At 28.8% G+C, this 16,860-nt stretch overlaps 1 protein-coding gene across 2 annotated transcripts in view; it reads left to right on the top strand.

Annotated features, from left to right (window-relative positions):
• LOC106478369 (cullin-1-like) overlaps positions 1 to 16,860 on the top strand; it is a 52,941-nt gene that overhangs the window by 23,463 nt on the left and 12,618 nt on the right. For both annotated transcript variants that reach the window (XM_013938911.2, XM_013938910.2), the window contains exons 9-17: positions 238 to 400; positions 2,820 to 3,058; positions 4,415 to 4,521; positions 5,086 to 5,134; positions 6,196 to 6,327; positions 9,416 to 9,536; positions 10,506 to 10,582; positions 14,111 to 14,242; positions 16,681 to 16,773. In XM_013938911.2, coding sequence (XP_013794365.1) covers positions 238 to 400; positions 2,820 to 3,058; positions 4,415 to 4,521; positions 5,086 to 5,134; positions 6,196 to 6,327; positions 9,416 to 9,536; positions 10,506 to 10,582; positions 14,111 to 14,242; positions 16,681 to 16,773 — 1,113 coding nt within the window. The remainder of the gene's footprint in view (positions 1 to 237; positions 401 to 2,819; positions 3,059 to 4,414; positions 4,522 to 5,085; positions 5,135 to 6,195; positions 6,328 to 9,415; positions 9,537 to 10,505; positions 10,583 to 14,110; positions 14,243 to 16,680; positions 16,774 to 16,860) is intronic.

A 16,860-nucleotide genomic window follows, 5' to 3' on the forward strand; every position in this document is an offset into this window, starting at 1 on the left:
AGCTGTGTGCAGTAAATGTGTATGTGACTGAATATTATAATAAATATATATATGTATATTAAAAATTAAATTCTTAATGTTGTGGTTGTATGGTTTTTAGCATAACTACATTGTTAATATTACAACAATAAATTATGATAACATTTTCTGTATGTATGTTTGAATAATTTACATGTTTAATGAATTATTAAAACCAAACAAGAATATGCATACACACAAATGTTTCATTGGTTTCAGGCAGAACAAAGGCTATTGGAAGAAAAAAGAAGAGTACAACTCTATCTTCATGAGACCACTCAAGACAGTTTAGCAAAAACATGTGAAAAAGTTCTAATAGAAAAACACCTAGAAATATTTCATTCTGAGTTCCAAAATCTCTTGAATGATGACAAAAATGAAGGTATATTGTGGTGTTAAGTTTTACATATAAGAGCTTGTTACTGTAAGTTTTATGTACAGTGTTTGTCGGAATATGTTGTGTATAGCTAATTGGATTTAAGATTTGTAGAAATTTTGAGCCACAGCATGAAATTTATGGTAATGTTTTATGATAATTTTCCACACTGCAAAGTTCACTCTTGAAATGTACATCATACTTGAAAATGCAACCTTGTGTTATTTCTGTTGGGAAAGTGTGGTTACTCTTTTGGAATATTATATATATATATATATGTACGAAACAAGTAATAATGAATTATGTAATGATAAATTTAACTCTGTTGTATCTTTTAAGTTTTATTCAAAAATATATCTTATTTGTATCTCATTTTATTCTTTAAAGTAAATTTATCATTCTGTGAATAACATTTAAGTAAATGAAGAATAAACCTTTGTGGTTGAAAGCTCAAAATGGTTGCATGTCTAGGACATGCCATGTTACATACCACAGCATGTGTTACTGTAGTGTATATGAAATTCATATTATGTAGTTGATATTTACAGAACATTTCTTAACCGTATTCAGCTTTTTCAGGTAAACTCAAATCATTTGATATTCTGTTGTAATTTCTTTGTAAACTATTTATTTTTCAATGCACATCATTTACATATTATTTCTGTTGCCTTAGACACAAGACGCTTAATAGCAATTTCATATTTTTTTTAATATTAGCTTTTATTGATGAAAAATTTAAAACATTTCAACTTTTTATGCTTTCTGTTGTTGTTAATGTATATAAATGTGTAGGTATCTGTATTAGTTTATTTCTATTCTCTCATGAAATGTTTGTTTTTCAGAAGTCTCTTTTTTAGCTTATGAAGTGTGTACATTACTTTCCAAAACGTATATTATGTAGTTACCATAAAAGCAGCATTTAGACCTGAGATGGTAAGGTTTTATGCATCATTTTCTGGGGTACTGGTGTTTGCTGTAGGACTATGCCAATGAAAATAGTTTCAAAGTGAAAATCATTCAGTAGAAATGAATACCGTTCATTGTGTGTAAAACAATGCAATCTAGATTTCATTTAATTAAATGATAGTAATTTATGTATGTTTGAAATTGAAAGACTAATATTGTAATGCATTGTTAGCTAAAATTTAATCTTTAATACATGAACCAGTCATGCTGATATTTATTTCATTTATTAAATCATAACATAAGAAAACTAAAATACACAGTAAATAATGAGGGAATTTGACTTCATTAAAGTCCAAACTTCACACTGTTTATAGTAGTAATTATAGTAGTAATTTGTTGCCATTGACCAATAGCTGTAGTTTTCGGGAAGGAGTAACTGCCCAAGCATTACGAATGCTAATGCTGTAAATTAGAGCTACTCATTGTTTTTTAGAAATAATTTTCTATTTTTCAAGACTAAAGGGAATTTTTTAACACAGTGATAAAAGACAGAAATAAAAAAATTCATGCTGATGTTTGAAATTATTTTTTACTTATCACATTGAAATTCCATTTATTTTGATGTTTGAAGAATAAGCATTATTTATAATAATAATTTGTTCTGAAATATTTAACCAACAGTCCCCGGTGGGTCAGCAGTAAGTCTTCAGATTTACAACATTAAATCAAGGGTTTGATTCCCCTCTGTGGACACAGCAGTTAGCCTGATGTGGCTTTTCTCTTGCAAACATACACACACACATTTAAACAAGCTGTAAATGCTATACTGTGTTATACTGGTTCTTCAATCCTAACTTCTTACTAGTATTAGTAAGCTTGATATCTGTATTCTCCATCAGTAAATAGAAAACATAATCCTATAGTGTAAAGAATCTGAAGCAGTGACCAATCAGATAATTCTCCTATCCTGAGGATCTGATAAAACATATAGTGCCTTGTGTCATTACAATTTAAAAATTGTCAGAGGTTTAAGATTAGTAGTTTATTAGTATTATTCTTGTAATGGAGGGCTAAATATTAGAGGTAATATGGATTAGCTCTGGAAACCTAGACTCAGTTTTCCTTTAAGCTAGAATTTGTGTTGTAATTGGTAGTGAATGTTATACGTGGTGAGATGGCATGAGATTAACAGGACTGATGTGTTGTATTTTATGGGTATATCAATGTGAGAGTTTACAGTTGTCTTTTGGTTTTATTGTCTGAATAAGGAGTGGCCTTATTTGGTTAGATTGTCAGTTGTCATCTTTATTTATACACACACACACGTGTATGTGTTTCATTATTTGTATAAACATTTTTTCTAGTGCTTAGTTTATGAAATTTAATTTCAGAAGAAGGACATAAAGGATTTATGTTGAATAACTTAGGCTATAAAAAATATTTCGTTTTTCAAATGAATATTAAATGTTTTTGATCTATACCTGCTTCAGTAGCAGTTTATGAATTTTTTATTTTCCAGATCTAGCAAGAATGTTCCAGTTAGTTTCTCGAATACCAGATGGTCTTGGGGAGCTCCGAAGTCTGCTGGAAGCTCACATTCACAATCAGGGCCTAAGTGCAATTGAAAAATGTGGTGATGCTGCTCTTAATGATCCTAAACTATATGTGAACACCATTTTGGAAGTCCATAGAAAATATAATGCTTTAGTAATGACAGCTTTTAATAATGAAGCTGGTTTTGTAGCATCATTGGATAAGGTAATATTCTTAGGACTTTGATTAAATAACAGTAACTTAAATGAAAGAAATTTTAAATTTGTAAAGAGGATGGAAACAGGATAATTATATTTGAGTATCAGAGTACTTCTAGTTTGTTTTTGGCTGCTTAATCTTTAATAATAAATGGTTCATGCTTTATACTAGTATTTTTTGCTATGTATTTCACAAAGTATTTATGGTATTGTAAAACTCATTTTCATGGAAATTCGTATTACTCTACAGGAAATTTATAAATGTATAATTTCAGTATGATAGATCAATAAAAACTGAAAAAAAAATTGATAAACTAAATTTTTTTAACATTTGTAAATCTTACCAACACAAACTGTTCTTTCATGTTATATCCTACAAGGATTAGCAGCAATTTAACAATATTATTAATTTTTTTAGAAGGATATTAAAACAAACCTGTACTTACAATCTCAGTTTTTATAAGAATAAAAATAAAACAAGTTCATCACTTAACACTAGGCCATGCATTACCATACTAAAGTTAGCCAGGTTGTTGATTGTAAGATTCATCACTTAACAGTAGACCATGCATTACCACACTTAAGTTAGCCAGGCTGTTGATTGTAAAATTCATCACTTAACAGTAGGCCATGCATTACCACACTAAAGGTAGCCAGGCTGTTGATTGTAAAATTCATCACTTAACAGTAATCTATGCATTACTACACTAAAGGTAACCAGGCTGTTGATTGTAAGATCCAAGGTTTGTGTCAAGATACAAGTGATCATGTTCTGCACTTCATGTGTGGGTGTATTATAAGAGAGGCAAATCCTGTTTGGCAGTAGGTGCTGTTTGATGGTTGCACTCCCTTTGGTCAGTAGTTATAAATTTGGGGTGGCTATACATGAACCTTAGTGGTTTTTGATCTGACCGTTTAACCAATGTGTGTGTATTTGAGTTGAAAGTACTGGTACTATTAAAATATAAAATGAAGTAATATACTTCAACTGTAGAATATCTTTAAAATTAAAACTTCTAAAATTAAACCTTCAGATTATATATAAAGTAAGATTCATTTAACTTAAATACATAACTTGTATTTTTGTTTTTTACTTGCATATGTTATATATTTCTTCCAGTTAAACTTGTTGATTTTGGTTCTATAATTTCCACTATAACTGAAAATGGAAAAGTTATAATGTGTTTCCTTAAAATGTATGCAGTATAATTTGAATAAGTGCACTAAGGAGTGTAGTAAAATTTTGTAAAACTAAAAAAAACTTTTTTTTTTATATTAAATATGAAAAATATTGTTTGAGATATAATAGAACCACTTATAAATAATTAGTTACTAATGAAGTTTCCCATTCATTCATTTTTAGGCATGTGGAAAATTCATTAACAACAATGCTGTCACCAAAATGGCTAATTCCTCCAGCAAGTCCCCTGAGTTGCTTGCCAAGTACTGTGATCTGCTTTTAAAGAAGAGGTTTGTATTAGTAATGCACTCATAAAAAGATACATAAATCCTTAAGCATCTCGGAAATACTTTAAGAAAGGACAGATGAGCTTACAATATAGTATATTACTTTGCACAGTTAAGTCTTATTAAGTTGTATATTGATCACAATTCTTTAGTACAAAAATTATTTTTATTTTTACTTCTACATTTATTTTACAGAAACCTACCAATACATCTAATAATTTTAGTTTGCCAGAACTTGTAATTTGAGATGATTCTGCTTGATGCTGGGTTGTCCATTAGCTTTTTTATAATAGATTTAATAGCAGGATCCAAAAATAAAGCAGAGATCATATAATTGAAGCAATTAAAAAGTGGTACATTTTTTGATGAAATGTTAAGGGCAGCTCCTATAACTGATTTGGTTTTAATTGTGTGAACATTACAAACTAAAGCTGCATGTAAAAGTGAAGTTCATCAGCTGTAAAGCAGAAATGTGAAAGTTTAAAAGACAATCTTTTTTTTTATAAACACTTTTAGGTAAAACTTATATTCTTAAAAAGAAGTTTTTTGTGTTTGTTTTGATGATAGTTCCAAGAACCCTGAGGAGACAGAATTAGAGGACACCCTTAACCAAGTTGTAAGTAGCAAAACGAGGCACTTTTATAGTGTACAAAGATTATAGATAAACTATGGAAATTTCCTCTGTTTTCATTTTGATAAAAGAATATTATTAAATTTTATTGATTTAATGGTGAAATTTTATGTGTCTCATGTCTTGAAAGAATTGTCTTCTTTTCTTTATCCATTGCCTATATTTAAGAAGTACATAATATTCTTATGTCTTGTAATATTTTGAATTTTGTACAAAAATATAAATATTATTCCACTCTATAACTTGATAAATTTATTGGTTTTTGTTTTTATAACTTAATTTTTTTATTGTGAATTTGATTTATTCATTAGTGAATTCAGAATGTTTTGAAATCAGTATTTGATATCACATTAACCTTTTTTTAAAAAAAGGTGCAATGTTTAATTAAGTACAGAACTATATCAACTAACAAGAATGTATCATTATGTTCTGTTTCTTTGTAAGGCAGATCTACATTGTGCGATATAAAACCTTTAGCTTATTTTAAACGTTAGCTACTTCAAATAAGTTAACTATCTTCTTTTATTACTGCATTGGAATATTTGCCCGTGAAATGATAAATGTGCAAATATAAACCTATAACTTATATTGACCAGTTAGTTTACAATTTTCCATGCAACTTATAAAAAAAAATAATATTATTTTTTTAGATGTTCTTGAGACTTCAGTAATATTTCCTAGACAATTTTGATTTCATATAACTTGTTTTCTAAAATAGATTTGGTTAACAGTTTGTTGTAAAAGGAAACTTGATCTTCCTTACCAGTATGGATTTATTTCAGTTTTATTTTAATGGCTAAATGGTATTTTTGTATACAAGTTTAGTAGCATTTTTTACTGAGTTGGGTCACTGTCAAATTGCAGTTTCATTCAGAAGGGTTATGAATGTTGAATACATGTAGTGTGTGTGTGCACTTTTTTTTCTATAGTAACTGTTTTTGCTAGGTGTCTATTCATTTTAATATTTTTTTGAGCAATGTAGCATTTTCAGTGTAGTAAACAACTTCAACGAGTTAGAGTTTAATTTTTGTTATTATTATTTTCAGATGATTGTATTTAAGTACATTGAAGACAAAGACGTATTCCAGAAATTTTATAGTAAAATGTTAGCAAAGAGATTAGTCCAGCATATGTCTGCTAGTGATGATGCTGAGGCTAGTATGATTTCTAAACTAAAGGTGAGACATAAGATGTTATTCAAATAACTCTTTCCATATAAAGTCTTTTGTACACACACAGTCAGACTTAGATATTTTTACTAAAGATTTGTCTATGAATAAGTGGAGTCAAAATGTTAACTGCTCTGGGTGCAAAGTGGTTTTCATGTTAAGATTAAAAATACTTCTTTTCATCTGAAAATTTCCAAATTTCATTTGTGTAACATCTAAAAAAATCTAAATTAATATCATCTATTTTTTCTGTTAAAATTTAAAGCTTATCTTTTATTTTCTCTACCTTAATTCTATATGGACTTGGTCATTTTGACTAACCTGATAATCAACATAAAAGAAATAAGTAAATCTAAATCATCCCCATTTTTGGTTTCTGAAGTGATCGCAAATTGTAATGAGGAAACTGCATTGTTTCTCCTAAATAACTTCAATAACAAAAAAGTGAAAGGTAAGTACTATATTTCTTGTTTTTCATGTATATTTTTTTATTTATTATTATAATAATAACTAAAATGTAAAAATCTCCATGAGGTATGGTCATAAGCAGCTTGTGCATTACACCATTCAATACAGTAACTTGAACTACAAGTGATTTTTATGGCAAGATCATTAGTTACACAATTCAAAGGGCAATAAACAGATTTAAACTGTTATAAGCCTCATTGACAAAGAAATTTAGGCCTACTTTTGTTATACTGATGGTACTAGTTGACTGAATAATTTTTATTTACATACATAATGTCCCTAAGAACACAGAATAATAACACACGTAAAGCAGACAATATCCTATAACTGTTATAATTTATTTGGATTTCTAACTATGACATAAGAATCTTAAAATAATTCCATAAGCTTCTTGATCTGAACACTGCGAGAGAAATGTTCCAACTGAAAATTAAATAGATAATATTCTGTACCGAAAACTACATAATATAATATGTCATTTGATAGATTAAAACTATCTTTCTATTGGTTATGAATGATATAAAATGTCAGAGAAACTTATTGGCAAGATTGACAGCTATAAAAATTATGCTTTGCCTGAGTAATAACTATATTATAATGAGTAATTTTATGTTAAATTCCCTTCTTCTTGGAAGGTTGATAAATAAATTAGTGTAGAGGAAAGACCTAGATAGCAAATGTCACAATTCTTATACTAGGAGAGATTGAGGATTTTTTAAGTAGTTTCTTAGAAAATTAATAACTTAAAAATTGATTTATTAGCTATGTTGTGATGCTAAGGCTATTTGTATACCATGATAATAAAATATGGGAATTAAATTTTGAATGAAACTCAAAAATATTTATGGGATTTTTTACTCCTTCTTAATTTACCATACTGTAACCTAAATTAACTGAAATATGTGAATAATGATATGACATTGCTCCTAATACATTATTTGATTATGAATACATGTTTCAGATTTTTTTTTTTCACTATAGGTAAAAATGAAAAGATAATCTGGCATAGAAGCCTAATGCATTCATTGATTATTTATTTCAGTTTTAAAACATCGTCTAATCTCTTTCCTCAAATCTCCTTCAAAATAAAACTATAAACAAAATGTGCAGACTTAGAATTTTATTAAGATTTGTTTTGCAGAAGTAATATTTAAACTTGTCAAAATGGACAAAAGGAAAATAAGTAATCTATATAATTTGTTACTTATTTCTAGCACAAATATTTTGGAAACCGTGAATGTTTGGAGCAGGTAGTGTTCAGTACTGTAAAATTCAACTGACTGCATTTTTTTTTTCTAAAACTTCAAAGTGTCTCAAGCTAACAAAATCATAAATATATTGTCTGAAAGGTGGGATTATTTTTCTTTCACGTTATCAATTTACCACAAAACCTCTTTTCTTTAAAGATACTGTAAATGTTTAAACCTTTAGCTTCTATGTTAGAAGCCTTTTTTGACCACATACCTTCCAATAATTCAACTTATCACAGTTGTTGTTTATCATGCATCATATATAAAGCTGAAATACCAGTCAACTGATGGGAATGTTTTAACTTAATTAAAATACTAAGATTAACAGCAGTCATATATTTCAAAGTAATAACTTGAACATAAACTTTATCTCAAAATTATGAAATTATAACACCCTTCTTCATAAGTAACATTTGCAGTTTGCTTTCCATATATCAACAAATACAGATTTTGCAGTTATCCCACCCTTGAACACCCTACATCTCATTGGCCATGAGAAAAGCATGGTTGTTTGAGAAACAATACAGTAACTTTCATACTTTGACCTTGAATCTATTTAGAACGTTCAACATCGTCTAAAGCGTCAACTTGCTAAGATTGTTTGAGATTGACTCAATAGGGTGGGAGTAATTAACCAACAGGCTTTACAAAATAAACATAGGGTTAACTTCAATTTTCACCCTCTTAGGACATTCCTCATAGTTTCTTGTGTTTACATACAAATTTTGGTTGAGATTGGTCCAATAGGCTCAGAGGAGTTAGGGTGCAAACAAACATTTTTATTGGTTTCTCTACTTGTTTATTAATTTTTTTGAAGTAATTACTTTGACGGTTCCTGTTCATTTTACAAAAGTTACAACTTATAATTTCAAACCATTGAGCCTTAAAAAGACTTTCCCTGGAATGAGATTAGTAGGGATGCTTTTTGAAACAGGCTACATAATGTATAAAAGGAGTAAAAGAGATAATTTTATAAATAAGATATAACAAAGTAAATACCACTTATATTCATTTCAGTGATATATATATTTTATTGCAAAATTTCTTTTACAAATTGGGATAGTGTAGGACATCATTATTGCTGATAAGCATGTGTGAAACCTGGTGTTTAGGTATACATTTATGGGAATGTTGCATAAAACATATTATACAGCTATGTCACATAGTGGTTTTTATTTCATTATAAATTGGACATTTATGAAGAAAACATATCTAATTTAGGGTCTAAAATATTTTCATATCATGTTTTATGTTAGAAGTTTGTGTGAAATATTTTGACATTTATGATATAATTTTTATGAATGCAAATAACTTTGCTTTTTAGAAGGAGTATAGTTGTGGGTATAGAGTTATGTATATCTGTTTTGCCTACATTTTAGCAAGCCTGTGGATTTGAATACACCTCTAAACTTCAAAGGATGTTCCAAGACATTGGTGTTAGCAAGGATCTAAATGAACAGTTTAGAAAACATCTGGCAACTTCTAGTGAACCATTAGATTGTAAGTTTGTGTCGTTAACACAGAGGTAGATAATTCTTGATTATATCCAGTAACAAAAACTAGCCACCTTGAAATGGAATTCTGGTAGGCCCAACCTTTTTTTCTGTATTTTTAAAAGTCAATACTATAAGAATAGTGATATTTCTTGTTAATGTAACTTTGAAAATTTAAAACTTATGTTTATCTTTGATTTAAGTTTAATAGACTTAGAAGTTTTATTTTATGGGAGACAAAATACTTATTAGCAGCTACTGTGTTTTGATAAACATTTGAAGTCATCAAAAATATGAATTGCTTGAATAAGAAATCACATTATGTTGATAAAATAATAGGTTGGAAAACAATGATTTATAAGCATTAGTAAGAACTTTATTGATAGTGGAACATGCAAAGTTAGATCTGAATAATGAGGAACTTTGAATCGTGTTATATATTATTTATTACAGGATTTTGTGTAACTTCATAACAATGGATTGATGACAACCATGAGGCACAGTTTTGTGTGTTGTAACTGGATTACTTACAACATTGGTTGAGTGTTGAACCACTTGTTGTAATGGACACAATGAAGTGCACTACAGCCATCTTTATTATACCAACAATAATTATAAAATTTTAACAGATTACATTTAGATTTTAGTTCACTTAAGTTATACAGTTTGTTATTTATATCCAATAAAAAGATTTGAACATTGAAATTCCTTGAAGTTGTATGTGTGGACTAAGCAATATAAAATGTCATTAATTTTATCCCTGTTTTTACACATAGAATCATGTACACATTTGATGGTAGGTTCCCTGCATCTTGCATCAGAAATCTGTTATAAATAGTTACATGTACAAGTAGTTATATTTTAAGTACATTTATATAGTGTAGTGAAAAAATGCATTAACTACTGTAAGTTTTTAATTTTGGCAAGCAGAATTTTATGATAGTCTTTTTATCTACGTGTACCCTATTCTTTTCAGTGGACTTCAGCATTCAGGTGTTAAGCTCAGGCTCCTGGCCTTTCCAGCAGTCTTTCACATTTGCTCTCCCACAAGAAGTAAGTGTTTTTGAGAAAAACTTGGTTTGGGTATTTATAAAAATATCCATTATATTCTTCTGAATGAATGCTAAACTTATCATCATTGCTCAAGTATTTCATTTTAGGAATATATATATCACAGAGGGTTAATTGCACTGTATAATAACATTGTTCCAGGGTTTATGCCAGTTTTTGAACTATTATCTACCAGTCATGATTACATGTTATTACCCTACACCAAATTTTCCACTGTAATAAGCACCTGAAGAAAGATAAGGTCAATCTTAGAACATATATTACGACAAGCTTTCTATAGACCCTCCCTGCAGAAACATGAATATTTTTTATAGTTAGTTAACTTCCAAAATTGTGTTTAATCATCTTATATATATGCTTTCTATAGACCCTCCCTGCAGAAACATGAATATTTTTTATAGTTAGTTAACTTCCAAAATTGTGTTTAATCATCTTGTATATATGCTTGGTCAGTTTGACTGATGTTATAACTGTAAAACTATACATATTGTAACTCAGTATGTACTAAGTGTATCTTCACAAAATTTGGCAAGCTTTTAGTAAACGTTTCAAGTACATTGTAAACAAAAAAAATCAGATTTTTTAATAAAGTATTTTTATTGAAGATTTTACTATGAATTTACAGTTTTTAATGAGTCAGTCTGAGTGAAAGGTGATTTTGTGATAAGAATAAAAATACTTCTTTTCATGTAACTGTTTTCATATTATTTTACTTGCATAACCTCTAGGACCTGTAAGTGAATATCACAAGTTTTTGTTTTTCAGGGTAAAACTTCATGTTTTATTTACCCTAACACTAACTTTATTAAACTCATCAGTATACTATGAAATAGAATGAGTAATACATTTTTTTTTTCTAGAATGATTGCAGATTGTAAGAAACAATTAGTTATTTATCTTAATAGACTCAGCTTCGAACCTTTTCACGTCTGCTTTCTTTTAATTTTGTAGTTTCATTGCTGTACTTTGGATCCACAACTGGTAATGAAAAAACAACAAATCACAGTCTGATCTCATTAGGTGTCTCTTGAACAATTAAATTAACCCTCTCTCCACTCATGAGTCTTTTGCTATGCATGTCACGAGGTTTTACTGAATTACATTCAAAATTTAATTAAATGCAGCTAATAATCCATATTTTAATAGCATATAAGTTTTAATTTCTTACTTTTGAAGGCAATATTAAAGAAATCCCGAATTTCCCCTAGTAGGAAAATTGTGACATATTCTCTCTAGGCATCCCCTCTTCTCTAATGTATTTACCACCCCTTCAAGAAGTAGGAAATGTAATGTAAATTACTCATTATAATATCATCACTCAGGCAGAGGATAATTTGTATAGCCTTCAAACTTACTCATAGAACCATGAAATAGACAATCAGAGCCTTCTTTCCACACCCACCTATTACATGCTCTCTTTCAGAAATTGCCAATAGTTCTCTCTGACATTCAATACTATATTATTTATAACCAATAGAAAGTCAAGGTTTCATCTATCAAATGACATGTTATATTACATTGTTTTCTGTACAGAGAATTGTCAATTTCACTTTCAGTTAAAGTTTTTTTCCCATTGAAACACATCAATGAGCTTAGATGAAATTTTAATGGCTGTTTCATAATTAGAAAGCCAGAAAAACTCTGATAGTTATGGGACATTGTCTGTTTTTTTGCATGTTGCTATTCTGTGTTGTTTGTGCATTATTTACTTAAATAACAAAAATTATTTAGTGCAGCACTACCATTTTGAGGTTAGATAAGGCTAGAGTAGTGGAAATAAATAGTAATAATAGTAAAATAATAATTTTTCTTTAGGCTTTAGAGATTATGCAAATGAAATTTGAGATTTTGGAGGTGAAGAAAAGTACTTTTAATCTAAACATTGAAATCACTTTGCACTCAGACTTGTAAAAAAAAATACTATATATATTTATGGACAAATCTTTAGTAAAAATACTTCATTAAAAATCTAAGTTTTTTGTGTACAAAAGACTTGTAATGTGTACTCAAAGTCTGCCAAATTTTGTGAAGATACACATACTGCATTAAAAGTTATAGTACAGAAACTATAATGAGTGAAAAAAAAATGGTTATGAGATCAGTCAAATCAACTGACTTTGTAGTGAGAGAGTTAAACAAATGATTAGGTTACAGTCACACTTGTATAGTGAGCTCCTGAAATTTTAAACATGTTGTTTTTATTTGTTTTGTTACCTAATTTAATAGACTTTTAATTTTTACATTTTAGTTACTTTTAAAAATATATATATTATAATATAAAAAAGTATACATGAAAAACTATGCTTATCATTCACACAAAATCATGGTATTTTTTGTATCCAAATAACATTGTCCACTAACTTGTTTTTCTAAGATTTGGATCTAAAAAAATTCATTTAGCTTTTAAATATACATTTTAGAACAAAAAAGTGTCAGTCATTAAAAAATATTTCCCAAAATTACTACAATTTTTCTTGCTTTTTAAAGCAAGATATAAATAGGTTTAAGAAATTCATTAATTGATCTGAGCATCAGAATATGATCACCCATAAACAAAGAATTCTATTGACTGTAGCTTTACCATGGGAAAACGAATAAAGAAGTCATAAGATTTATATGCAGGAAAATTGTTGTTTTTATTGGTTATAAACATGTCCATTGGCCATGAAGAGTTGATAGGAAATCAATCTTGATAATCATTGATAGGAGAGACTTCTCTAGTGTGTTTGTCAAATTTATTGATATCAAAGCAAATCAAGAAGGTTGGAGGCTTAAATTTTTTATTCTTACTTGTAATTATGTATAGTTTGTGTTCCTAATTGGTTGGAAACTGTAGAAGCCTGTCGTTGAAATTATAAATTTCTGAAGTTGGAAAACCAGATCTCGGACTGATCATGTGACACAGAAAAATAATGAATGAAAATTTTTTTGTTTTTAGAAATTTTGAAGTTAAAACTTAGATAATATAAAAATTTGAATTATAAACTACATTTTTATGCTAAGTTTATTGACATACATTGATAATAAAGATGTTTAACTGAATTTTTTTTTTTATATATATGGCAAAGATACACAGAAGTTACTGGAGAATCTCCACTTGACCTATAAATGTGCTGAATATTATTGTTGCAAAATGAGAATGTTATATTTGTTTACACGTATGTTGAATGTATAACTATTGGCACATGTTTAAAAAAACTTAAATTAATTTATTTAACTCAAGTAGCTATGTTATTGATACTGTATGGAAAGAAATTTCTTTTGAAATGTTTGGCATGTATAAAATGTGGAAAGCATGTATTATGGAAGCTAAAAAAAGACATAACCAGTACCATATGTTCTTAAACTTGTACATGAGTGACACACCTCAAAAACCACCTCATGTTTCGAACATCGTTGCTTGTGTTTATAAAAACATTTTCTTTTAGAATTGATTTGTTCCTCTGATTTGAAACATGTTTTGACCATGTGTCTGAAGGAAGATCTAATCTATTACATTTTTTTTCATAGTTAGAACGGAGTGTTCAAAGGTTTTCTATGTTCTATGGCAGTCAGCACAGTGGCAGAAAACTCCACTGGCTGTACAACATGTCCAAAGGTGAACTCATCACTAATTGTTTCAAAAATAGATACACACTTCAGGTGGGTAGCAGATTATTTTGTAAAAATATTTTTGAAGTTGAGTAGCTTGTGATGATGAAATTGTAGTATTGCTTGCTTGCATATAATTAAATATGGTCTGAATATAGATATATTTTGTTTGAAACTCCCATTGTTTTTTACTAGTGGTGTACTGGGATGAGAACATTATCTAGATCTCTTCCATAAGCATGAAACAAAGTTGCATATAAATTTTACAATATGATCTGGCTCTAATTTGTTTAGTCAATGATAATACTGTAACATTTTCCTAATTTTTACAATTGAAAAATGTATCAAATTAAATTACATAACTTTTTTTTTAAAGCTGAATTGTATAGAATTTTTTTAACTTTTACTTCCAGCATCCACTAGGCAGAGCTTGTATTTTAAACAAATACCAATCAAACTATCAGTTAGGAACATGCACCTCATTTCTTTTTATGTGCAGTGTACTAATTAATTTTGTTTGTACATGAATAAAGAAAATAACAGTGATTAAAACTTAATGATATTAAATTGTTTCTTGGCATTACTTCTCTCAGTCTCTAGACCAGACATAACCTAGTTTAAGTACAAGAGTTCTACTAATTTAATGGAGAGGAAGGACATTTTTCTTGTTCAATTATGATTGTAAAAAAAAAAAGTTAAAAAATATAATCTATTGCTGTTTCTCAAAGTTTGTATTGCAGACTTTATTTCATTCAAGTCCTATATTTGTTAACTTGTATATGTATTATGTCAGATTCATTTTGATTTTAAAGTTTAATAGTTAACTAAATCTAAATTTCAAAGGCATTGAAGTGAAACTAGGATTTTGTTACATAACAGCCTCTTCCCCCACCCTTCAAATTTTGGAATGGTATCTAAATAAACATCATTTATTTTCCTTGAAAGAAAAATTAGTCATAATTTCTATGATTCAAGTAATTAAAACTTCTTAATCCCACTTCCATAAAGCAGCTTTCCTTAGAGCTGTTGATAAACTTTCCTTACTTGCAGAATGTTTTGGCTTATTGGATTCTTTTGGATAGGCTTTAGGGCATATTGTGTACAAATAGTATTATAGTTATGTGACTTTCTTGTATTGATTGAGCTTTCAGGTTTGGTTCTGCAGCTTTTTGAGACTTTTAGCTGTCTATAGAATTAACATTTGTAATATTTTCCTAGGCTTGTATTGAGTTACACAAAAAACTTTTAAACCTCTTCCAGAAGAGGACTGGCTTAAACACTGGGCTCTCAAATTCAAATCCTCTGTCATGTGGGTAGTGATAGTAGTTTGAGGTTTACCTTTTTTATAAGTTATAGTACAGAAATATCTTTTCTGTTAGTAATGAAACAAAGCATATTTTCATACAGCAATGTGCTGTACTTGCAGCATGTATAAAGTTGTTAGTTGATTGCTGCTACTTGTCACTAGCTGCTACATCTCTAGTAAAGTGGGAATTAATATAGATCCTAACTGCTATATGATAACTGAAAAAAGTGTAAGAATATAAAATAAACATCATAATTAGTTGCTTGAATAAATATAGCTGAAAAAAACTTCTACTGATTGACTAGGTGTAAATAATTTTATCCTAGGACAATTGCAGTAAGTGTGTGCACAATTTCATTGTTTTGCTATGGTAGTGAAAATGCTGTTAAAATGAATTTATAAAGGAATGTTTAAGGGTTTCCAACTTGTTTCAGTTAAAGGCCAAATTTCCTCAAGCTGTACTGAGTTGCAAGATTGACTAAATCATTTTTATAATCAAGTAGTGTAATGAGAACAAAAAATAATATATATACTCAACAGTTTTTACTGTACAGAGTATAGCCTTTACATATGTGGATGTAAGAAATGTTCATGTGCTATGCTAGTAAAACAAAATCTACATACCCTTAGAAGTGCCAGGCAGGAAAAGATAGTAGATGCATTACATGGTTTATTTTTTAAATAATGAGATGTATCAATTGAACTACATTTGTAACATGTTTGATATTTTGTTATACAAATGTTAAGAATCATGTTGTGACAGATGATGTGGTACTGAGCATTTTTATTTAATAGCCATACTCGATAGTTATTTGTCTTACATCATTGTACATTTACAATACCACTGGTGGGCTAAAAAAAAAAGCAATTTGGGAGTTCTACTGTCCATCTTCTTGATGTTCTTGGTTGTATGATACATTTCATTATATTAGAATTTTTGAATTCAATCCTCCCCACCTTCATTAGTTAACAATATAGAAATTGCATTCCAGTACTACTAATAAACAATTTTAACAATTGTGAATCCATTATTGAAGTTTTGGACTTAAAAGTTGTATATATATATATATATATATTAGACTTTTTAATGCTTAAATTAGTTAGTATATCGGTATAATATCATAGTTTTTACTATCATGAACATAATTTCATATTTTTGAAAATACAGTATTTGCTCTTTCAGGCTTCAACTTTCCAGATGGCTGTACTTCTCCAATTTAACACAGGAGATAGTTTTCCAGTTCATCAGCTACAAGAAAGCACTCAGATCAAAATGGTGAGAGCTGAGGATAGCTTAACACTGTGTTTGTGTCACTGTTATTGTGTAAAGTTATCAATACAACTTTAGGCCCAGCATGGCCAG

The sequence above is a fragment of the Limulus polyphemus genome, unplaced genomic scaffold (assembly GCF_000517525.1).
Source record: "Limulus polyphemus unplaced genomic scaffold, Limulus_polyphemus-2.1.2 Scaffold204, whole genome shotgun sequence".
NCBI classification, from domain to species: domain Eukaryota; kingdom Metazoa; phylum Arthropoda; class Merostomata; order Xiphosura; family Limulidae; genus Limulus; species Limulus polyphemus.